This window comes from Anomaloglossus baeobatrachus, chromosome 2 (genome assembly GCF_048569485.1).
Source record: "Anomaloglossus baeobatrachus isolate aAnoBae1 chromosome 2, aAnoBae1.hap1, whole genome shotgun sequence".
Lineage (NCBI taxonomy): Eukaryota > Metazoa > Chordata > Amphibia > Anura > Aromobatidae > Anomaloglossus > Anomaloglossus baeobatrachus.
Window position 1 is genome coordinate 28581064 of NC_134354.1, and position 25042 is coordinate 28606105.

At 43.5% G+C, this 25042-nt stretch overlaps 1 protein-coding gene across 1 annotated transcript in view; it reads right to left on the reverse strand.

The window, feature by feature from the left end:
- The window catches only part of LOC142285744 (uncharacterized), a 64746-nt gene that overhangs the window by 31741 nt on the left and 7963 nt on the right, over positions 1–25042 (reverse strand). The window contains exons 3-10 of the mRNA XM_075333296.1: positions 20222–24999; positions 16940–19879; positions 11581–16768; positions 11122–11490; positions 10507–11040; positions 5258–5445; positions 4412–4666; positions 1497–1609 (exon numbers count right to left, since the gene is read on the reverse strand). Of these exons, the coding sequence (XP_075189411.1) occupies positions 1497–1609; positions 4412–4666; positions 5258–5445; positions 10507–11040; positions 11122–11490; positions 11581–16768; positions 16940–19879; positions 20222–24999 (14365 nt within the window). The remainder of the gene's footprint in view (positions 1–1496; positions 1610–4411; positions 4667–5257; positions 5446–10506; positions 11041–11121; positions 11491–11580; positions 16769–16939; positions 19880–20221; positions 25000–25042) is intronic.

Consider the following 25042-nt stretch of genomic DNA (forward strand, 5'->3'; position numbering starts at 1 on the left):
CCCACCTCCTTCCTTCCTCATTGCAGGCGGGACGCAGGTAAGGAGATGTTCCTCGCTCCTGCAGCTTCATACACAGCGATGTGTGCTGCCGCAGGAACAAGGAACAAGGAACAACATCGTACAGTCGCTGCAGCGAAATTTATGGAAATGACCGACACTGCACAGATCACCGATTTTTGACGCTTTTGCGATCGTTTATCGGTGCTTCTAGCCTTTACACGTTGTGACGTCGTTACCGGCGCTGGATGTGCGTCATTTTCGATTTGACCCCGACGATATCGCAGTAGCAAAGTCGCAAAGTGCAAAGTACCCCTAAGGCTGAAGAGGAGGCAGGCGGGTATGTATGTGTAGTGTGTGGCGCCCTGTTCCTGAGTCACCCCAAATAATGGCTGTATGTGTATTTCAATCTGTATAACATGTATTGTATTAACATGATTTGTTTTTTTTCTGCTGTTCATTTGCCCACACTCCCTTACTTGGACTGATAAAGCTTGTGTGTGCGCCCTAGAAGGAGAAAGGGGAGGAGCTTAGGTGTGAGGTAAATTCAGACAGGGGCAGTTGAGGTGGGTGTGAGGTGAAGAGAAGAGGTAATATGGAGAGGTCCTGTACTGAGGTAACTGCTAAAACCTCTGGAGGGGCAGCTACACATTGGCAGGTATCAGTCCCTAGGCCACCTGGACTTTCAAGGTCAGTGGCAAACTGAGAGACTGCTATTAGCTTTTTTTTAAGGAGCAGTGAGTTGCCTTTGAGCACAGTGACACGTTTGAGTCTGGGAACTTCTAGAAGAAAAAGTGAGTTTTCCTACAGGATTCAAGTCGCCTGCTCGCTTGAAGGGATTAACCCTAGAACACAAACCTGGGGCCTCGCAGGCCTGCTAGGTTACTTGTTTTCTATGGTAGATTTCGATGGTTGCGTGTTCTAGAGTTGAAAGTCTAGATTCTTCTTGTCTTGAAAATACCAGGACTTTAAGACACCTATTCCCAGGTAGGGAAATAGTAGCAAGAAGAATACACGGCCACCACACAGCAGAGAAGCCAAACACTCATTAGGGCAGGTCAGACCACCATCATTGTGAAGGCTGTGAGAAATGTTCTGGAAGGTTGTGCAGAGCTCCTGTAAAGGTAAAAGCTCCCTGTCCTGTCTCTGGCTGAATTATTCTCTGCTGCGCCATCTTTACCTCACATCCTCCAGGAACCAGCCCTAGTTGAGGGGGCGAGGGGACAATCCTCTGGCACTGTGCGTCACCATCTAACCACTGGGGACCTCTAGCAGTGCCCGGCCTGGCGTCATGAACTATTTATTTGTTTATTTATTTATTTTATGTTTCTCTCCCCCTTTTTAATATTATTTTTACCCCCCCCATTACAAAAGTCTGTCGCACGCGTCCGGTATGGCCACGTCGTCACTCGGACCCATCACCGCGACATCAGAGGTCTACCGGGAGTGGCACAGTTCGATAGAGAGATCTGATGCCACCACCATCTGCCTTTTCTCACCTCATTAATGAAGTTTGACTCAAAGTCCTTGAACGCTTGGCTTTCTCTGTCGCCATAGTCCGATTTGTATTCCTGATTTATCACCTTGACTTGTGCAGTAAATATTCTGGCAGCTGATGGGGTAAAACAAGCGATAACAGGTACATTAGACACGGTAAAGCGTGAAGTCACGGTTATAATCTACGGGTCATTATAATACCACATGATATATACATTACACCTGATGTTTTAAAACAAAACACATAAAAATGTACATATTTCCCTGTAAACCGTCCGCACTTCGCGCCCTGCTGCACTTTCCGTGCTGGGGCCAAGTGCTTGCGACAGACAGAGCTGCCATAGGTCATATACTGCAGTGGGAAAACCAAACAGGCAAGTGCGCGGTGTATGGAGGGGGCGATGTCAAATGGTGGAAAATGGGTGATGCTTATCAATCAGCTTCTTAGCAGCATGAATCACTTCACCGGACCGGTCACGTTAGGTTTCCCGCTCCTGGAAGAACAGTCACTTCCTCCTAGCAGAACATTGCACCATTGCTTCAGCTCTTTGTTTTATGTTGATTTTTGTACTTGCATTTTTACATTTACACAGAAGACGATGATTCACAGGTAACGTCCTCTTAGGTATCGTTTCACTATATCCACAAGACATCCGGAAATATAATGTCTATCTAGGGCATTCCTTGTGATGGGGATTAAATAAAAGGTAGATACTTCCATCACTGAAGAACAGTGAGAAAAATATTTGGAAAAATCTGCAGACACCTCCGGCCACCACTAGAGGGAGCTTGTGAGCTCACTGCATACTGATTTATAATGAAGTTCAATGGACAATCTGTATGCAGTTAGCTCTTTAGCTCCCCCTAGTGTTGGCTGCAGATATTTAACCCCTTCACGACCCTGGACGGATATATCCGTCATGGAGCGTGTCCCGTTAAGCCCCGCCCCCTGCCGCGGGCAGTCGGCGGCGTTCGGCACACATATCAGCTGTTTTCAACAGCTGACATGTGTGCCTGCTGGTTGCGAGTGGAATCGCTTCCACTCGCAACATTTAACCCCTTAAATCTCGCTGCCAAAGTCTGGCAGCAAGATCTATATGCGCGTCGCCATGTTTTTTACTTACCGCCGCCCCCACCGGAAGTCACGTGCGTGATCACGTGACTTTCGGTGGTTGCCATCGTAGCACAGGGTCATGTGAAACAGAAAGTGACTGAATCTGCCGTTTACAGCTGTATAGCTGTGATCAGCAGATAGATAAGAGCAATCGGATTGCTGATCGCTATAGCTCCCTAGGGGGACTAGTAAAATAAAAAAAAAGAAGTAAAAAAAGTTTGAAAAAATAAAAAAAACAAAAAACCTAAAAGTTCAAATCACCCCCCTTTCCCCCCATTGAAAATTAAAGGGTTAAAAAATAAATAAATATACACATATTTGGTATCGCCGCGTTCAGAAAAACCCGATCTATCAAAATATAAAATCAATTAATCTGATTGGTAAACGGCGTAGTGGCAAAAAAATTCCAAACGCCAAAATTATGTTTTTTGGTCGCCGCAAGTTTTACGCAAAATGCAATAACAGGCGATCAAAACGTAGCATCTGTGCAGAAATGGTACCATTAGAAACTACAGCTCGAGACACAAAAAATAAGCCATCACTGAGCCATAGATCCCAAAAAATGAGAACGCTACTTGTTTCGGAAAATGGCGCAAAACGTGCGCCACTTTTATTGGACAAGCTTGTGAATTTTTTTTAACCCCTTAGATACAAGTAAACCTATACATGTTTGGTGTCTACAAACTCGCACCGACCTCAGGCATCATACCCACACATCAGTTTTACCATATAGTGAACACCGTGAATAAAACATCCCAAAAACTATTGTGCCATCACACTTTTTTTGCAGTTTTTCCACACTTGGAATTTTTTTGCTGTTTTCCAGTACACCATATGGTAAAACTTATGGTTTCGTTTAAAAGTACAACTTGTCCCACAAAAAACAAGCCCTCATATGGCAAGATTGACGGAAAAATAAAAAGGTTACGGCTCTCGGAAGAAGGGGAGCAAAAAACAAAAACGCAAAAACGGAAAGTGCCCCGGGGCTGAAGGGGTTAAAGAAAGTGTTCTTGTAACTCTTCCTGTAGTGGAAAAACAGAGCTACTTCTGCTATAAAATAACAATAACTTAATGTTTTGCTAAATCTTGAAATCCATTGGAAAACATACATGACAATAATGTATACAAGTTTAGTTTTTAAAGGAAAAGAGTGAATTGTAAAAGACACTTGCTTGTCCAAATGGCCATGATATAATTTGCAGACACCTAAGGCCACCACTAGAGGGAGCTTCTGAGCTCACTGATTTATAATGGAGTTCAATGGATAATCTGTATGCAGTTAGCTCTTTAGCTCCCCCTAGTGGTAGCTGCAGATATGTAAAAAAAAATGTTCTTGCAACTCTTCCTATGTGTTTTAATCTATGTACAGTAAAAATTAAGCTATTAAAATAACATTAAGTTAATCTTTTGCTAAATATTGAAATCCATTTTTTAGTTTATATAAGTTTAGTTTTTAAAGGAAAAGTGTGAATTGTAAAAGACACTTACTTGTCCAAACGGCCATGATATAATTTGCAGACACCTAAGGCTACCACTAGAGGGAGCTTCTGAGCTCACTGATTTATAATGGAGTTCAATGGATATTCTGTATGCAGTTAGCTCTTTAGCTCCCCCTAGTGGTAGCTTTAGATATGTAAAGAAAATATTCTTGTAACCCTTCCTAAGTGTTTTAATCTATGAACAGTAAAAATTGAGCTATTAAAATAACATTAACTTAATCTTTTGCTAAATATTTAAATCCATTTTTTAGTTTATATAAGTTTAGTTTTTAAAGGAAAAGAGTGAATTTTAAAAGACACTTACTTGTCCAAACGGCCATGGTATAATTTGGGTTCTGAGGGCAAAACGTCTGCTGCACAGAGATTTGATACTGAGTTGAAGGCAAAAGATCGGTGACGTTCAGCGTTGTGTTGGACATATCGACCTGTTTTATGACTTTGCCGCTGGTGGACACCACCACTCTGTAGACAGCATTGTTTGGTGCCTTTTGTTTGATAAGCTTAAAGGTAATGAAATCACTTGTAGTATTGAGTAGTTCTACAGATACAGAGGCGACATCTGCAAAAAGAATTGAAGCCATTAGTCCACAACAGGCGTATTACATTGAATTTTCAGCAATGAGCAACATTTTGCTTCTATTAAGTCCCACATTCTCTCCTGATTCATTTCATAATATATCATTATAGTGATCAGAGTTCAGGTTTCATGATACAAAGCCCCAAATTCACTGCATAGCCATAGAGTGAAAAAAACTAAGTCTGCAGTCACCACTAGAGGGAGCCAAAGAGCTCATACTGTTTACATATGGAACTCCATAACAAAAGGGCATGCAGTGAGCTCCCTCTAGTGGTGGCCACAAGTAGTTGAACATTTTAACTCTGCGTATGCAGGTGATGTGGAATCCTGTATCAGAGTTACAAATCTGACAGCTTTAAAGATATATTATAAAAATTTGATAAATTATTTAATTTTAGTGTTAGTAGATGAAGAGTCAATGTCATAGTTATAGGTCCTCTTAATAGGCCATTGTATAGGTCATCTTAAAAAAACATTTTTTTAACTTTACATCTCTACTGCTGAAATCTACTTTTACTATTTCCAAATTTATGTAATTATGGGACAAAGAAAAGGACAGTGCTATTAACTTACCACAAACTGAAGTTGTTGTTGCACTCGTCGTTGTTGTTGTTGGCTTTGTGGTTGGCGTTGTTGTTGATGTTGTGGTTGATGTGTTTAATGCTGTTGTTGATGCTGTGGGTGGTGCTGTTGTTGATGTTGTGGTTGACTTTGTTGATGTGTTTACTACTGATGTTGTTGGCTTTGTAGTTGATGCTGTTGTTGGCACTGTTGATGCGTTTATTGCTGTTGTTGATGCTGTGGTTAGTGCTGTTGATGCGTTTACTGCTGATGTTGTTGGCTTTGTGGTTGGTGCTGGTGTTGGCGCTGTTGATGCATTTAATGCTGTTGTTGATGTTGTGGTTGGCGCTGTTGATGCGTTTACTGATGATGTTATTGGCTTTGTGGTTGGTGCTGTTGGCGCTATTGATGCATTTAATGCTGTTGTTGATGTTGTGGTTGGCGCTGTTGATGCGTTTGCTGCTGTTGTTGATGCTGTGGGTGGTGCTGTTGATGCGTTTACTGCTGATGTTGTTGGCTTTGTGGTTGGTGCTGGTGTTGGCGCTGTTGATGTGTTTACTGCTGTTGTTGATGTTGTGGGTGACTCTGTTGATGCGTTTACTGCTGATGTTATTGGCTTTGTGGTTGGTGTTGTTGGCGCTGTTGATGCATTTAATGCTGTTGTTGATGCTGTGGTTGGCGCTGTTGATGCGTTTACTGCTGTTGTTGATGCTGTGGGTGGTAGTGTTGTTGATGTTGTGGTTGGTGCTGTTGATGCGTTTACTGCTGATGTTGTTGGCTTTGTGGTTGGTGCTGTTGTTGGCACTGTTGATGCATTTAATGCTGTTGTGGTTGGCTCTGTTGATGCGTTTACTGCTGATGTTGTTGGCTTTGTAGTTGATGCTGTTGTTGGCACTGTTGATGCGTTTATTGCTGTTGTTGATGCTGTGGGTGGTGCTGTTGTTGATGTTGTGGTTAGTGCTGTTGATGCGTTTACTGCTGATGTTGTTGGCTTTGTGGTTGGTGCTGGTGTTGGCACTGTTGATGCATTTAATGCTGTTGTTGATGTTGTAGCTGGCGCTGTTGATGCGTTTACTGCTGATGTTGTTGGCTTTGTGGTTGCTGCTGTTGTTGGCGCTGTTGATGCATTCAATGCGGTTGTTGATGTTGTGAGTGGTGCTGTTGTTGATGTTGTGGGTGGCGCTGTTGATGTGTTTACTGCTGATGTTATTGGCTTTGTGGTTGGTGTTGTTGGCGCTGTTGATGCATTTAATGCTGTTGTTGATGCTGTGGTTGGCGCTGTTGATGCGTTTACTGCTGTTGTTGATGCTGTGGTTGGTGCTGTTGATGCGTTTACTGCTGATGTTGTTGGCTTTGTGGTTGGTGCTGGTGTTGGCGCTGTTGATGCATTTAATGCTGTTGTTGATGTTGTGGTTGGCACTGTTGATGCGTTTACTGATGATGTTATTGGCTTTGTGGTTGGTGCTGGTGTTGGCGCTGTTGATCCATTTAATGCTGTTGTTGATGTTGTGGTTGGCGCTGTTGATGCGTTTGCTGCTGTTGTTGATGCTGTGGGTGGTGCTGTTGTTGATGTTGTGGTTGGTGCTGTTGATGCGTTTACTGCTGATGTTGTTAGCTTTGTGGTTGGTGCTGTTGTTGGCGCTGTTGATGCATTTAATGCTGTTGTTGATGTTGTGGGTGACTCTGTTGATGCGTTTACTGCTGATGTTGTTAGCTTTGTGGTTGTTGCTGTTGTTGGCACTGTTGATGCATTTAATGCTGTTGTTGATGTTGTGGGTGACTCTGTTGATGCGTTTACTGCTGATGTTGTTAGCTTTGTGGTTGTTGCTGTTGTTGGCACTGTTGATGCATTTAATGCTGTTGTTGATGTTGTGGGTGGCGCTGTTGTTGATGTTGTGGTTGGTGCTGTTGATGCGTTTACTGCTGATGTTGTTAGCTTTGTGGTTGGTGCTGTTGTTGGCGCTGTTGATGCATTTAATGCTGTTGTTGATGTTGTGGGTGACTCTGTTGATGCGTTTACTGCTGATGTTGTTAGCTTTGTGGTTGTTGCTGTTGTTGGCACTGTTGATGCATTTAATGCTGTTGTTGATGTTGTGGGTGACTCTGTTGATGCGTTTACTGCTGATGTTGTTAGCTTTGTGGTTGTTGCTGTTGTTGGCACTGTTGATGCATTTAATGCTGTTGTTGATGTTGTGGGTGGCGCTGTTGTTGATGTTGTGGTTGGCGCTGTTGATGCGTTTACTGCTGATGTTGTTAGCTTTGTGGTTGGTGCTGTTGTTGGCACTGTTGATGCATTTAATGCTGTTGTTGATGTTGTGGGTGGCTCTGTTGATGTGTTTAATGCTGATGTTATTGGCATTGTGGTTGGTGCTGTTGTTGGCACTGTTGATGCATTTAATGCTGTTGTTGATGTTGTGGGTGGCGCTGTTGATGCGTTTACTGCTGATGTTGTTGGCTTTGTGGTTGGTGCGGTTGTTGGCTCTGTTGATGCATTTAATGCTGTTGTTGATGTTGTGGGTGGCGCTGTTGATGCGTTTACTGCTGATGTTGTTGGCTTTGTGGTTGGTGCTGTTGTTGGCTCTGTTGATGCATTTAATGCTGTTGTTGATGTTGTGGGTGGCGCTGTTGATGCGTTTACTGCTGTTGTTGATGCTGTGGGTGGCGCTGTTGATGCGTTTACTGCTGATGTTGTTGGCTTTGTGGTTGGTGCTGTTGTTGGCGCTGTTGATGCATTTAATGCTGTTGTTGATGTTGTGGGTGGCGCTGTTGATGCGTTTACTGCTGTTGTTGATGCTGTGGGTGGCGCTGTTGATGCGTTTACTGCTGATGTTGTTGGCTTTGTAGTTGGTGCTGTTGTTGGCGCTGTTGATGCATTCAATGCGGTTGTTGATGTTGTGGGTGGCGCTGTTGATGCGTTTACTGCTGATGTTGTTGGCTTTGTGTTTGGTGCTGTTGTTGGCGCTGTTGATGCATTCAATGCAGTTGTTGATGTTGTGGGTGGCGCTGTTGATGCGTTTACTGCTGATGTTGTTGGCTTTGTGGTTGGTGCTGTTGTTGGCGCTGTTGATGCATTCAATGCGGTTGTTGATGTTGTGGGTGGCGCTGTTGATGCGTTTACTGCTGATGTTGTTGGCTTTGTAGTTGGTGCTGTTGTTGGCGCTGTTGATGCATTCAATGCGGTTGTTGATGTTGTGGGTGGCGCTGTTGATGCGTTTACTGCTGATGTTGTTGGCTTTGTAGTTGGTGCTGTTGTTGGCGCTGTTGATGCATTCAATGCGGTTGTTGATGTTGTGGGTGGCGCTGTTGATGTGTTTACTGCTGATGTTGTTGGCTTTGTGGTTGGTGCTGTTGTTAGCGCTGTTGATGCATTTACTGCTGATGTTGTTGGCTTTGTGGTTGGTGCTGTTGTTGGCGCTGTTGATGCATTCAATGCTGTTGTTGATGTAGTGGGTGGCGCTGTTGATGCGTTTACTGCTGATGTTGTTGGCTTTGAGGTTGGTGCTGTTGTTGGCGCTGTTGATGCATTGAATGCGGTTGTTGATGTTGTGGGTGGCGCTGTTGATGCGTTTACTGCTGTTGTTGTTAGCTTTGTGGTTGGTGTTGTTGATGTTATGGTTGGTTCTGTTGATGCGTTTAATGCTGTTGTTGATATTGTCGTTGGCGCTGTTGTTGATATGGTTGGCACACTTGATGCGTTTAATGCTGTTGTTGATGTTGTGGGTGGCGCTGTTGATGCGTTTAATGCTGTTGTTGATGTTGTGGGTGGTGCTGTTGATGCATTTAATGCTGTTGTTGATGTTGTGGGTGGCGCTGTTGTTGATGTTGTGTTTGGCTCTGTTGATGTGTTTAATGCTGTTGTTGATGTTGTGGTTGGTGCTGTTGATGCGTTTAATGCTGTTGCTGATGTTGTGGGTGGTGCTGTTGATGCGTTTAATACTGTTGTTGATGTTGTGGGTGGTGCTGTTGATGCGTTTAATGCTGTTGTTGATGTTGTGGGTGGCGCTGTTGTTGATGTTGTGTTTGGCTCTGTTGATGTGTTTAATGCTGTTGTTGATGTTGTGGTTGGCGCTGTTGATGCGTTTAATGCTGTTGTTGATGTTGTGGTTGGCGCTGTTGATGCGTTTAATGCTGTTGTTGATGCTGTGGGTGGCGCAGTTGTTAATGTTGTGTTTGGCTCTGTTGATGTGTTTAATGCTGTTGTTGATGTTGTGGGTGGCGCAGTTGTTAATGTTGTGTTTGGCTCTGTTGATGTGTTTAATGCTGTTGTTGATGCTGTGGGTGGCACAGTTGTTAATGTTGTGTTTGGCTCTGTTGATGTGTTTAATGCTGTTGTTGATGCTGTGGGTGGCGCAATTGTTAATGTTGTGTTTGGCTCTGTTGATGTGTTTAATGCTGTTGTTGATGTTGTGTTTGGCTCTGTTGATGTGTTTAATGCTGTTGTTGATGTTGTGGTTGGTGCTGTTGATGCGTTTAATGCTGTTGTTGATGTTGTGGTTGGCGCTGTTGATGCGTTTAATGCTGTTGTTGATGCTGTGGGTGGCGCAGTTGTTAATGTTGTGTTTGGCTCTGTTGATGTGTTTAATGCTGTTGTTGATGTTGTGGGTGGTGCTGTTGTTAATGTTGTGTTTGGCTCTGTTGATGTGTTTAATGCTGTTGTTGATGCTGTGGGTGGCGCAGTTGTTAATGTTGTGTTTGGCTCTGTTGATGTGTTTAATGCTGTTGTTGATGTTGTGTTTGGCTCTGTTGATGTGTTTAATGCTGTTGTTGATGTTGTGGTTGGTGCTGTTGATGCGTTTAATGCTGTTGTTGATGTTGTGGGTGGTGCTGTTGATGCGTTTAATGCTGTTGTTGATGCTGTGGGTGGCGCTGTTGTTAATGTTGTGTTTGGCTCTGTTGATGTGTTTAATGCTGTTGTTGATGTTGTGGGTGGTGCTGTTGATGCGTTTAATGCTGTTGTTGATGTTGTGGTTGGTGCTGTTGATGCATTTAATGCTGTTGTTGATGTTGTGGGTGGCGCTGTTGTTGATGTTGTGTTTGGCTCTGTTGATGCGTTTAATGCTGTTGTTGATGTTGTGGTTGGTGCTGTTGATGCGTTTAATGCTGTTGTTGATGCTGTGGGTGGCGCAGTTGTTAATGTTGTGTTTGGCTCTGTTGATGTGTTTAATGCTGTTGTTGATGTTGTGGTTGGTGCTGTTGATGTATTTAATGCTGTTGTTAGCTTTGTGGTTGGTCCTGGTGTTGGTGCTGTTGATGCATTTAATGCTGTTGTTGATGTTGTCGCTGTTGTTGGTGTTAGTGTGGTGTTTGTTGGTGGTTGTATTGTGGTTGTTGCTGATGTTACTAGCAATGTTGTTATTGATGTTGTAGCAGTAGGTGTGGCAGGAATTGAAGTGACATTTGCCGTTGTGGAACTGACAGATGTGTCAATTGTTGGTACAGAAATGTTGGTGGTAACAGAAGTCGTTTTGGTCGTATTCAATGAGCTAGCTGTAGTAGATGGCTCAGTAGAAATGTTCCCAGCTGTGGTTACACTAGAACTGACATTATTTGCTGTTGCTGGTGTTGTCAGGCTCGAAGAAGGTGTTGTGACGGTTGTTTCTGTAGATGATGGACTTGAAGCAGTGCTTGTTGTGGAGCCAGATATGCCAGTTGCTGGTCCAGTAGCAGTGGTGGTAGTAGTGGCTGTATCTAATGTGGTACTTGCTGTAGAAGCCTCGGTTGAATTGATCCCAGCTGTGCTTGGGATAACACTGGTATTACTTGTTGTTGGAGATGCAGTCGAGTTTAAAGAAGATGTTGTATCTAATGTGGTAATATTTCCAGCTGTGCTGACAGTAGTACTGACAATATTTGGTGTTGTCAGGCTCAAAGACGATGTTGTGGTGGTTGTCTCTGTAGATGCTGGACTTGAAACAGTGCTTCTAGTTGTGGAGCTGACAGATGTGCCAGTTGCTTGTTCAGTAGCAGTGGTGGTAGTAGAGCTAGTATCCAATGTGAAACTTGCTGTGGAAGGTTCTGTGGAAGTGTTCCCAGCTGTGCTGACAGTAGTACTGACATTATTTGCTGTTGCTGATGTTGTCAGACTCAAAGACAATGTTGTGGTGGTTGTCTCTGTAGATGCTGGACTTGAAACAGTGTTTGTAGTTGTGGAGATGACAGATGTGCCAGTTGCTGGTTCAGTAGCAGTGGTGGTAGTAGTGGCTGTATCTAATGTGGTACTTGCTGTAGAAGCCTCGGTTGAATTGATGCCAGCTGTGCTTGGGATAACACTGGTATTACTTGTTGTTGGAGATGCAGTTGAGCTTAAAGAGGGTGTTGTATCTAATGTGGTAATATTTCCAGCTGTGCTGACAGTAGTACTGACATTATTTGCTGTTGCTGGTGTTGTCAGGCTCGAAGATGATGTTGTGGTGGATGTTTCTGTAGATGTCGGACTTGAAACAGTGCTTGTAGTTGAGGAGCTGACAGATGTTCCAGTTGCTTGTTCAGTAGCAGTGGTGGTATCTAATGTGGTACCTGCTGTAGAAGGTTCTGTCGAAATGTTCCCAGCTGTGCTGACACTAGTACTGAGAATATTTGCTGTTGCTGGTGTTGTCAAACTCGAAGAAGATGTTGAGGCGGATGTTTCTGTAGATGGTGGACTTGAAACAGTGCTTGTAGTTGTGGAGCTGACAGATGTGCCAGTTGCTTGTTCAGTAGCGGTGGTGGTATCTAATGTGGTACCTACTGTAGAAGGTTCTGTCGAAATGTTCCCAGCTGTGCTGACACTAGTACTGAGAATATTTGCTGTTGCTGGTGTTGTCAAACTCGAAGACGATGTTGAGGCGGATGTTTCTGTAGATGTTGGACTTGAAACAGTGCTTGTAGTTGAGGCGCTGACAGATGTGCCAGTTGCTTGTTGAGTAGCAGTGGTGCTATCTAATGTGGTACCTGCTGTAGAAGGTTCTGTGGAAATGTTCCCAGCTGTAGTGACACTAGTACTGACATTATTTGCTGTGGCTGGTGTTGTCAAACTCGAAGATGGTGTTGTGGCGGCTGTCTCTGTAGATGTCGGACTTGAAACAGTGCTTGTAGTTGTGGAGCTGACAGATGTGATATTTGCTGGTTCAGTAGAAGTGGTGGTAGTAGTGGCTGTATCTAATATGGTACTTGCTGTAGAAGCCTCTGTTGAAGATGTTTCAGAAGTTGTGACATCAGTGGAGACACCAGCTGTGGTGGCTGAAGTTGTAGTATCTTGGGAAGTTGCAGTTTCAATGGTGGTTGTTGCAGATTCTGATTGAGTCAGACTTGTAGTGATTTCAGTGGAGGCTATGGTTGTTTCTACGGTATTTGATGTTGCTGAAGATGTTTCAGACGTTGTGACATCAGTGGAGACACCAGCTCTGGTGGCTGAAGTGGTAGTATCTTGGGAAGTTGCAGTTTCAATGGTGGTTGTTGCAGATTCTGATTGAGTCAGACTTGTAGTGATTTCAGTGGAGGCTATGGTTGTTTCTACGGTATTTGATGTTGCTGAAGATGTTTCAGACGTTGTGACATCAGTGGAGACACCAGCTGTGGTGGCTGAAGTGGTAGTATCTTGGGAAGTTGCAGTTTCAATGGTGGTGGTTGCAGATTCTGATTGAGTCAGACTTGTAGTGATTTCAGTGGAGGCTATGGTGGTTTCTACGGTATTTGATGTTGCTGAAGATGTATCAGAAGTTGTGACATCAGTGGAGACACCGGCTGTGGTGGCTGAAGTGGTAGTATCTTGGGAAGTTGCAGTTTCAATGGTGGTTGTTGCAGATTCTGATTGAGTCAGACTTGTAGTGATTTCAGTGGAGGCTATGGTTGTTTCTACGGTATTTGATGTTGCTGAAGATGTATCAGAAGTTGTGACATCAGTGGAGACACCGGCTGTGGTGGCTGAAGTGGTAGTATCTTGGGAAGTTGCAGTTTCAATGGTGGTTGTTGCAGATTCTGATTGAGTCAGACTTGTAGTGATTTCAGTGGATGGTATGGTTGATGATTCTACGGTATTTGATGTTGCTGAAGATGTATCAGAAGTTGTGACATCAGTGGAGACACCAGCTGTGGTGGCTGATGTGGTAGTATCTTGGGAAGTTGCAGTTTCAATGGTGGTTGTTGCAGATTCTGATTGAGTCAGACTTGTAGTGATTTCAGTGGATGGTATGGTTGATGATTCTACGGTATTTGATGTTGCTGAAGATGTTTCAGACGTTGTGACATCAGTGGAGACACCAGCTGTGGTGGCTGAAGTGGTAGTATCTTGGGAAGTTGCAGTTTCAATGGTGGTGGTTGCAGATTCTGATTGAGTCAGACTTGTAGTGATTTCAGTGGAGGCTATGGTTGTTTCTACGGTATTTGATGTTGTTGAAGATGTTTCAGAAGTTGTGACATCTGTAGAGACACCGGCTGTGGTGGCTAAAGTAGTGGTATCTTGGGAAGTTGCAGTTTCAATGGTGGTTGTTGCAGATTCTGATTGAGTCAGACTTGTAGTGATTTCAGTGGATGGTATGGTTGATGATTCTTTGGTATTTGATGTTGCTGAAGATGTTTCTAAAGTTGTGACATCAGTGGAGACACCGGCTGTGGTGGCTGAAGTGGTAGTATCTTGGGAAGTTGCAGTTTCAATCGTGGTTGTTCCAGATTCTGATTGAGTCAGACTTGTAGTGATTTCAGTGGAGGCTATGGTTGTTTCTACGGTATTTGATGTTGCTGAAGATGTTTCAGACGTTGTGACATCAGTGGAGACACCAGCTGTGGTGGCTGAAGTGGTAGTATCTTGGGAAGTTGCAGTTTCAATGGTGGTTGTTGCAGATTCTGATTGAGTCAGACTTGTAGTGATTTCAGTGGATGGTATGGTTGATGATTCTACGGTATTTGATGTTGCTGAAGATGTTTCAGACGTTGTGACATCAGTGGAGACACCTGCTGTGGTGGCTGTTGTGGTAGTATCTTGGGAAGTTGCAGTTTCAATGGTGGTTGTTGCAGATTCTGATTGAGTCAGACTTGTAGTGATTTCAGTGGAGGCTATGGTTGTTTCTACAGTATTTGATGTTGTTGAAGATGTTTCAGAAGTTGTGACATCTGTAGAGACACCGGCTGTGGTGGCTAAAGTAGTGGTATCTTGGGAAGTTGCAGTTTCAATGGTGGTTGTTGCAGATTCTGATTGAGTCAGACTTGTAGTGATTTCAGTGGATGGTATGGTTGATGATTCTTTGGTATTTGATGTTGCTGAAGATGTTTCTAAAGTTGTGACATCAGTGGAGACACCGGCTGTGGTGGCTGAAGTGGTAGTATCTTGGGAAGTTGCAGTTTCAATCGTGGTTGTTCCAGATTCTGATTGAGTCAGGCTTGTAGTGATTTCAGTGGAGGCTATGGTTGTTTCTACGGTATTTGATGTTGCTGAAGATGTATCAGAAGTTGTGACATCTGTAGAGACACCGGCTGTGGTGGCTAAAGTAGTGGTATCTTGGGAAGTTGCAGTTTCAATGGTGGTTGTTGCAGATTCTGATTGAGTCAGACTTGTAGTGATTTCAGTGGATGGTATGGTTGATGATTCTATGGTATTTGATGTTGCTGAAGATGTTTCAAAAGTTGTGACATCAGTGGAGACACCAGCTGTGGTGGCTGTTGTGGTAGTATCTTGGGAAGTTTCAGTTTCAATGGTGGTTGTTGCAGATTCTGATTGAGTCAGACTTGTAGTGATTTCAGTGGATGGTAGGGTTGATGATTCTACGGTATTTGATGTTGCTGAAGATGTATCAGACGTTGTGACATCAGTGGAGACACCAGCTGTGGTGGCTGATGTGGTAGTATCTTGGGAAGTTGCAGTTTCAATGGTGGTTGTTGCAGATTCTGATTGAGTCAGACTTGTAGTGATTTCAGTGGATGGTATGGTTGATGATTCTACGGTATTTGATGTTGCTGAAGATGTTTCAGACGTTGTGACATCAGTGGAGACACCAGCTGTGGTGGATGTTGTGGTAGTATCTTGGGAAGTTGCAGTTTCAATGGTGGTTGTTGCAGATTCTGATTGAGTCAGGCTTGTAGTGATTTCAGTGGAGGCTATGGTTGTTTCTACGGTATTTGATGTTGTTGAAGATGTTTCAGAAGTTGTGACATCTGTAGAGACACCGACTGTGGTGGCTAAAGTAGTGGTATCTTGGGAAGTTGCAGTTTCAATGGTGGTTGTTGCAGATTCTGATTGAGTCAGGCTTGTAGTGATTTCAGTGGAGGCTATGGTTGTTTCTACGGTATTTGATGTTGTTGAAGATGTTTCAGAAGTTGTGACATCTGTAGAGACACCGACTGTGGTGGCTAAAGTAGTGGTATCTTGGGAAGTTGCAGTTTCAATGGTGGTTGTTGCAGATTCTGATTGAGTCAGACTTGTAGTGATTTCAGTGGATGGTATGGTTGATGATTCTATGGTATTTGATGTTGCTGAAGATGTTTCAAAAGTTGTGACATCAGTGGAGACACCAGCTGTGGTGGCTGATGTGGTAGTATCTTGGGAAGTTTCAGTTTCAATGGTGGTTGTTGCAGATTCTGATTGAGTCACACTTGTAGTGATTTCAGTGGAGGCTATGGTTGTTTCTATGGTATTTGATGTTGCTGAAGATGTATCCGAAGTTGTGACACCAGTGGAGACACCAGCTGTGGTGGCTGAAGATGTAGTATCTTGAGAAGTTGCAGTTTCAATCGTGGTTGTTGCAGATTCTGATTGAGTCAGACTTGTAGTGATTTCAGTGGATGGTATGGTTGATGATTCTACGGTATTTGATGTTGCTGAAGATGTTTCAGACGTTGTGACATCAGTGGAGACACCAGCTGTGGTGGCTGAAGTGGTAGTATCTTGGGAAGTTGCAGTTTCAATGGTGGTTGTTGCAGATTCTGATTGAGTCAGACTTGTAGTGATTTCAGTGGATGGTATGGTTGATGATTCTATGGTATTTGATGTTGCTGAAGATGTTTCAGACGTTGTGACATCAGTGGAGACACCAGCTGTGGTGGCTGATGTGGTCGTATCTTGGGAAGTTGCAGTTTCAATGGTGGTTGGTGCAGATTCTGATTGAGTCAGACTTGTAGTGATTTCAGTGGATGGTATGGTTGATGATTCTACGGTATTTGATGTTGCTGAAGATGTTTCAGACTTTGTGACATCAGTGGAGACACCAGCTGTGGTGGCTGAAGTGGTAGTATCTTGGGAAGTTGCAGTTTCAATGGTGGTTGTTGCAGATTCTGATTGAGTCAGACTTGTATTGATTTCAGTGGATGGTATGGTTGATGATTCTACGGTATTTGATGTTGCTGAAGATGTTTCAGACGTTGTGACATCAGTGGAGACACCTGCTGTGGTGGCTGTTGTGGTAGTATCTTGGGAAGTTGCAGTTTCAATGGTGGTTGTTGCAGATTCTGATTGAGTCAGACTTGTAGTGATTTCAGTGGAGGCTATGGTTGTTTCTACAGTATTTGATGTTGTTGAAGATGTTTCAGAAGTTGTGACATCTGTAGAGACACCGGCTGTGGTGGCTAAAGTAGTGGTATCTTGGGAAGTTGCAGTTTCAATGGTGGTTGTTGCAGATTCTGATTGAGTCAGACTTGTAGTGATTTCAGTGGATGGTATGGTTGATGATTCTTTGGTATTTGATGTTGCTGAAGATGTTTCTAAAGTTGTGACATCAGTGGAGACACCGGCTGTGGTGGCTGAAGTGGTAGTATCTTGGGAAGTTGCAGTTTCAATCGTGGTTGTTCCAGATTCTGATTGAGTCAGGCTTGTAGTGATTTCAGTGGAGGCTATGGTTGTTTCTACGGTATTTGATGTTGCTGAAGATGTATCAGAAGTTGTGACATCTGTAGAGACACCGGCTGTGGTGGCTAAAGTAGTGGTATCTTGGGAAGTTGCAGTTTCAATGGTGGTTGTTGCAGATTCTGATTGAGTCAGACTTGTAGTGATTTCAGTGGATGGTATGGTTGATGATTCTATGGTATTTGATGTTGCTGAAGATGTTTCAAAAGTTGTGACATCAGTGGAGACACCAGCTGTGGTGGCTGATGTGGTAGTATCTTGGGAAGTTTCAGTTTCAATGGTGGTTGTTGCAGATTCTGATTGAGTCACACTTGTAGTGATTTCAGTGGAGGCTATGGTTGTTTCTATGGTATTTGATGTTGCTGAAGATGTATCAGAAGTTGTGACACCAGTGGAGACACCAGCTGTGGTGGCTGAAGATGTAGTATCTTGAGAAGTTGCAGTTTCAATCGTGGTTGTTGCAGATTCTGATTGAGTCAGACTTGTAGTGATTTCAGTGGATGGTATGGTTGATGATTCTACGGTATTTGATGTTGCTGAAGATGTTTCAGACGTTGTGACATCAGTGGAGACACCAGCTGTGGTGGCTGAAGTGGTAGTATCTTGGGAAGTTGCAGTTTCAATGGTGGTTGTTGCAGATTCTGATTGAGTCAGACTTGTAGTGATTTCAGTGGATGGTATGGTTGATGATTCTATGGTATTTGATGTTGCTGAAGATGTTTCAGACGTTGTGACATCAGTGGAGACACCAGCTGTGGTGGCTGATGTGGTCGTATCTTGGGAAGTTGCAGTTTCAATGGTGGTTGGTGCAGATTCTGATTGAGTCAGACTTGTAGTGATTTCAGTGGATGGTATGGTTGATGATTCTACGGTATTTGATGTTGCTGAAGATGTTTCAGACTTTGTGACATCAGTGGAGACACCAGCTGTGGTGGCTGAAGTGGTAGTATCTTGGGAAGTTGCAGTTTCAATGGTGGTTGTTGCAGATTCTGATTGAGTCAGACTTGTATTGATTTCAGTGGATGGTATGGTTGATGATTCTACGGTATTTGATGTTGCTGAAGATGTTTCAGACGTTGTGACATCAGTGGAGACACCAGCTGTGGTGGCTGTTGTGGTAGTATCTTGGGAAGTTGCAGTTTCAATGGTGGTTGTTGCAGATTCTGAATGAGTCAGGCTTGTAGTGATTTCAGTGGAGGCTATGGTTGTTTCTACGGTATTTGATGTTGTTGAAGATGTTTCAGAAGTTGTGACATCTGTAGAGACACCGGCTGTGGTGGCTAAAGTAGTAGTATCTTGGGAAATTGCAGTTTCAATGGTGGTTGTTGCAGATTCTGATTGAGTCAGACTTGTAGTGATTTCAGTGGAGGCTATGGTTGTTTCTACGGTATTTGATGTTGTTGAAGATGTTTCAGAAGTTGTGACATCTGTAGAGACACCGGCTGTGGTGGCTAAAGTAGTGGTATCTTGGGAAGTTGCAGTTTCAATGGTGGTTGTTGCAGATTCTGATTGAGTCAGACTTGTAGTGATTTCAGTGGATGGTATGGTTGATGATTCTATGGTATTTGATGTTGCTGAAGATGTATCAGAAGTTGTGACATCAGTGGAGACACCGGCTGTGGTGGCTGAAGATGTAGTATCTTGAGAAGTTGCAGTTTCAATCGTGGTTGTTGCAGATTCTGATTGAGTCAGACTTGTAGTGATTTCAGTGGATGGTATGGTTGATGATTCTACGGTATTTGATGTTGCTGAAGATGTTTCAGACGTTGTGACATCAGTGGAGACAACAGCTGTGATGGCTGAAGTGGTAGTATCTTGGGAAGTTGCAGTTTCAATGGTGGTTGTTGCAGATTCTGATTGAGTCAGACTTGTAGTGATTTCAGTGGATGGTATGGTTGATGATTCTATGGTATTTGATGTTGCTGAAGATGTTTCAGACGTTGTGACATCAGTGGAGACACCAGCTGTGGTGGCTGATGTGGTAGTATCTTGGGAAGTTGCAGTTTCAATGGTGGTTGTTGCAGATTCTGATTGAGTCAGACTTGTAGTGATTTCAGTGGATGGTATGGTTGATGATTCTACGGTATTTGATGTTGCTGAAGATGTTTCAGACGTTGTGACATCAGTGGAGACACCAGCTGTGGTGGCTGAAGTGGTAGTATCTTGGGAAGTTGCAGTTTCAATGGTGGTTGTTGCAGATTCTGATTGAGTCAGACTTGTATTGATTTCAGTGGATGGTATGGTTGATGATTCTATGGTATTTGATGTTGCTGAAGATGTTTCAAAGGTTGTGACATCAGTGGAGACACCGGCTGTGGTGGCTGAAGTGGTAGTATCTTGGGAAGTTGCAGTTTCAATGGTGGTTGTTCCAGATTCTGATTGAGTCAGACTTGTAGTGATTTCAGTGGTGGTTATGGTTGTTTCTACGGTATTTGATGTTGTTGAAGATGTTTCAGAAGTTGTGACATCAGTGGAGACACCAGCTGTGGTGGCTGAAGTGGTAGTATCTTGGGAACTTGCAGTTTCAATGTTGGTTGTTGCAGATTCTGATTGAGTCAGACTTGTAGTGATTTCAGTGGAGGCTATGGTTGTTTCTACGGTATTTGATGTTGTTGAAGATGTTTCAGAAGTTGTGACATCTGTAGAGACACCGGCTGTGGTGGCTGAAGTGGTAGTATCTTGGGAAGTTGCAGTTTCCATCGTGGTTGTTCCAGATTCTGATTGAGTCAGACTTGTAGTGATTTCAGTGGTGGCTATGGTTGTTTCTACGGTATTTGATGTTGTTGAAGATGTTTCAGAAGTTGTGACATCAGTGGAGACACCAGCTGTGGTGGCTGAAGTGGTAGTATCTTGGGAACTTGCAGTTTTAATGGTGGTTGTTGCAGATTCTGATTGAGTCAGACTTGTAGTGATTTCAGTGGATGGTATGGTTGGTGATTCTATGGTATTTGATGTTGCTGAAGATGTTTCTAAAGTTGTGACATCAGTGGAGACACCGGCTGTGGTGGCTGAAGTGGTAGTACCTTGGGAAGTTGCAGTTTCAATCGTGGTTGTTCCAGATTCTGATTGAGTCAGACTTGTAGTGATTTCAGTTGAGGCTATGGTTGTTTCTACGGTATTTGATGTTGCTGAAGATGTATCAGACGTTGTGACATCAGTGGAGACACCGGCTGTGGTGGCTGAAGTTGTAGTATCTTGGGAAGTTGCAGTTTCAATGGTGGTTGTTGCAGATTCTGATTGAGTCAGACTTGTAGTGATTTCAGTGGAGGCTATGGTTGTTTCTATGGTATTTGATGTTGCTGAAGATGTATCAGAAGTTGTGACATCAGTGGAGACACTGGCTGTGGTGGCTGAAGTGGTAGTATCTTGGGAAGTTGCAGTTTCCATGGTGGTTGTTGCAGATTCTGATTGAGACAGACTTGTAGTGATTTCAGTGGAGGCTATGGTTGTTTCTATGGTATTTGATGTTGCTGAAGATGTATCAGAATTTGTGACATCAGTGGAGACACCGGCTGTGGTGGCTGAAGTTGTAGTATCTTGGGAAGTTGCAGTTTCCATGGTGGTTGTTGCAGATTCTGATTGAGACAGACTTGTAGTGATTTCAGTGGAGGCTATGGTTGTTTCTATGGTATTTGATGTTGCTGAAGATGTATCAGAAGTTGTGACATCAGTGGAGACACCGGCTGTGGTGGCTGAAGTTGTAGTATCTTGGGAAGTTGCAGTTTCCATGGTGGTTGTTGCAGATTCTGATTGAGACAGACTTGTAGTGATTTCAGTGGAGGCTATGGTTGTTTCTATGGTATTTGATGTTGCTGAAGATGTATCAGAAGTTGTGACATCAGTGGAGACACCGGCTGTGGTGGCTGATGTGGTAGTATCTTGGGAAGTTGCAGTTTCAATTGCGGTTGTTGCAGATTCTGATTGAGTCAGACTTGTAGTGATTTCAGTGGAGGCTATGGTTGTTTCTACGCTATTTGATGTTGCTGAAGATGTATCAGAAGATGTGACATCAGAGGAGACACCGGCTGTGGTGGCTGATGTGGTAGTATCTTGGGAAGTTGTTGTTTCAATTGCGGTTGTTGCAGATTCTGATTGAGTCAGACTTGTTGTGATTTCAGTGGATGGTATGGTTGATGATTCTATGGTATTTGATGTTGCTGAAGATGTTTCTAAAGTTGTGACATCAGTGGAGACACCGGCTGTGGTGGCTGAAGTGGTAGTACCTTGGGAAGTTGCAGTTTCAATCGTGGTTGTTCCAGATTCTGATTGAGTCAGACTTGTAGTGATTTCAGTGGAGGCTATGGTTGTTTCTACGGTATTTGATGTTGCTGAAGATGTATCAGACGTTGTGACATCAGTGGAGACGCCGGCTGTGGTGGCTGAAGTTGTAGTATCTTGGGAAGTTGCAGTTTCAATGGTGGTTGTTGCAGATTCTGATTGAGTCAGACTTGTAGTGATTTCAGTGGAGGCTATGGTTGTTTCTATGGTATTTGATGTTGCTGAAGATGTATCAGAAGTTGTGACATCAGTGGAGACACCGGCTGTGGTGGCTGAAGTGGTAGTATCTTGGGAAGTTGCAGTTTCCATGGTGGTTGTTGCAGATTCTGATTGAGACAGACTTGTAGTGATTTCAGTGGAGGCTATGGTTGTTTCTATGGTATTTGATGTTGCTGAAGATGTATCAGACGTTGTGACATCAGTGGAGACACCGGCTGTGGTGGCTGAAGTTGTAGTATCTTGGGAAGTTGCAGTTTCCATGGTGGTTGTTGCAGATTCTGATTGAGACAGACTTGTAGTGATTTCAGTGGAGGCTATGGTTGTTTCTATGGTATTTGATGTTGCTGAAGATGTATCAGACGTTGTGACATCAGTGGAGACACCGGCTGTGGTGGCTGAAGTTGTAGTATCTTGGGAAGTTGCAGTTTCCATGGTGGTTGTTGCAGATTCTGATTGAGTCAGACTTGTAGTGATTTCAGTGGATGGTATGGTTGATGATTCTATGGTATTTGATGTTGCTGAAGATGTATCAGAAGTTGTGACATCAGTGGAGACACCGACTGTGGTGGCTGAAGTTGTAGTATCTTGGGAAGTTGCAGTTTCCATGGTGGTTGTTGCAGATTCTGATTGAGACAGACTTGTAGTGATTTCAGTGGAGGCTATGGTTGTTTCTATGGTATTTGATGTTGCTGAAGATGTATCAGAAGTTGTGACATCAGTGGAGACACCGGCTGTGGTGGCTGATGTGGTAGTATCTTGGGAAGTTGCAGTTTCAATTGCGGTTGTTGCAGATTCTGATTGAGTCACACTTGTAGTGATTTCAGTGGAGGCTATGGTTGTTTCTATGCTATTTGATGTTGCTGAAGATGTATCAGAAGATGTGACATCAGAGGAGACACTGGCTGTGGTGGCTGATGTGGTAGTATCTTGGGAAGTTGTTGTTTCAATTGCGGTTGTTGCAGATTCTGATTGAGTCAGACTTGTAGTGATTTCAGTGGAGGCTATGGTTGTTTCTACGGTATTTGATGTTGCTGAAGATGTATCAGAAGTTGTGACATCAGTGGAGACACCGGCTGTGGTGGCTGATGTGGTAGTATCTTGGGAAGTTGTAGTTTCAATTGCGGTTGTTGCAGATTCTGATTGAGTCACACTTGTAGTGATTTCAGTGGAGGCTATGGTTGTTTCTACGCTATTTGATGTTGCTGAAGATGTATCAGAAGATGTGACATCAGAGGAGACACTGGCTGTGGTGGCTGATGTGGTAGTATCTTGGGAAGTTGTTGTTTCAATTGCGGTTGTTGCAGATTCTGATTGAGTCAGACTTGTAGTGATTTCAGTGGAGGCTATGGTTGTTTCTACGGTATTTGATGTTGCTGAAGATGTATCAGAAGTTGTGACATCAGTGGAGACACCGGCTGTGGTGGCTGAAGTTGTAGTATCTTGGGAAGTTGCAGTTTCAATGGTGGTTGTTGCAGATTCTGATTGAGTCAGACTTGTAGTGATTTCAGTGGAGGCTATGGTTGTTTCTACGGTATTTGATGTTGCTGAAGATGTATCAGAAGTTGTGACATCTGTAGAGAGACCGGCTGTGGTGGCTAAAGTTGTAGTATCTTGGGAAGTTGCACTTTCAATGGTGGCTGTTGCAGATTCTGATTGAGTCAGACTTGTAGTGATTTCAGTGGAGGCTATGGTTGTTTCTACGGTATTTGATGTTGCTGAAGATATATCAGAAGTTGTGACATCAGTGGAGACACCAGCTGTGGTGGCTGAAGTGGTAGTATCTTGGGAAGTTGCAGTTTCAATGGTGGTTGGTGCAGATTCTGATTGAGTCAGACTTGTAGTGATTTCAGTGGAGGCTATGGTTGTTTCTACGGTATTTGATGTTGCTGAAGATGTATCAGAAGTTGTGACATCAGTGGAGACATCGGCTGTGGTGGCTGATGTTGTAGTATCTTGGGAAGTTGCAGTTTCAATGGTGGTTGTTGCAGATTCTGATTGAGTCAGACTTGTAGTGATTTCAGTGGATGGTATGGTTGATGATTCTATGGTATTTGATGTTGCTGAAGATGTATCAGAAGTTGTGACATCAGTGGAGACACCGGCTGTGGTGGCTGAAGTGGTAGTATCTTGGGAAGTTGCAGTTTCAGTGGTGGTTGTTGCAGACTCTGATTGAGTCAGACTTGTAGTGATTTCAGTGGAGGCTATGGTTGTTTCTATGGTATTTGATGTTGCTGAAGATGTATCAGAAGTTGTGACATCAGTGGAGACACCGGCTGTGGTGGTTAAAGTGGTAGTATCTTGGGTAGTTGCAGTTTCAATGGTGGTTGTTGCAGATTCTGATTGAGTCAGACTTGTAGTGATTTCAGTGGATGGTATGGTTGATGATTCTATGTTATTTGATGTTGCTGAAGATGTATCAGAAATTGTGACATCAGTGGAGACACCGGCTGTGGTGGCTGAAGTGGTAGTATCTTGGGAAGTTGCAGTTTCAAAGGTGGTTGTTGCAGATTCTGATTGAGTTAGACTTGTAATGATTTCAGTGGAGGCTATGGTTGTTTCTACGGTATTTGATATTGCTGAAGATGTATCAGAAGTTGTGACATCAGTGGAGACACTGGCTGTGGTGGCTGATGTTGTAGTATCTTGGGAAGTTGCAGTTTCAATGGTGGTTGTTGCAGATTCTGACTGAGTCAGACTTGTAGTGATTTCAGTGGAGGCTATGGTTGTTTCTACGGTATTTGATATTGCTGAAGATGTATCAGAAGTTGTGACATCAGTGGAGACACTGGCTGTGGTGGCTGATGTTGTAGTATCTTGGGAAGTTGCAGTTTCAATGGTGGTTGTTGCAGATTCTGACTGAGTCAGACTTGTAGTGATTTCAGTGGATGGTATGGTTGATGATTCTATGGTATTTGATGTTGCTGAAGATGTATCAGAAGTTGTGACATCTGTAGAGACACCGGCTGTGGTGGTTAAAGTGGTAGTATCTTGGGTAGTTGCAGTTTCAATGGTGGATGTTGCAGACTCTGATTGAGTCAGACTTGTAGTGATTTCAGTGGAGGCTATGGTTGATTCTACGGTATTTGATGTTGCTGAAGATGTTTCAGAAGTTGTGACATCTGTAGAGACACCGGCTGTGGTGGCTGAAGTGGTAGTATCTTGGGAAGTTGCAGTTTCAAAGATGGTTGTTGCAGATTCTGATTGAGTCAGACTTGTAGTGATTTCAGTGGAGGCTATGGTTGTTTCTACGGTATTTGATGTTGCTGAAGATGTATCAGAAGTTGTGACATCTGTGGAGACACCGGCTGTGGTGGCTGAAGAGTTAGTATCTTGGGAAGTTGTAGTTTCAATGGTGGTTGTTGCAGAATCTGATTGAGTCAGACTTGTAGTGACTTCAGTGGATGGTATGGTTGATGACTCTAAATTAGTGGATGTTGATGAAGATGTTTTAGACGTTGTGACATCAGTGGAGACACCGGCTGTGGTGGCTG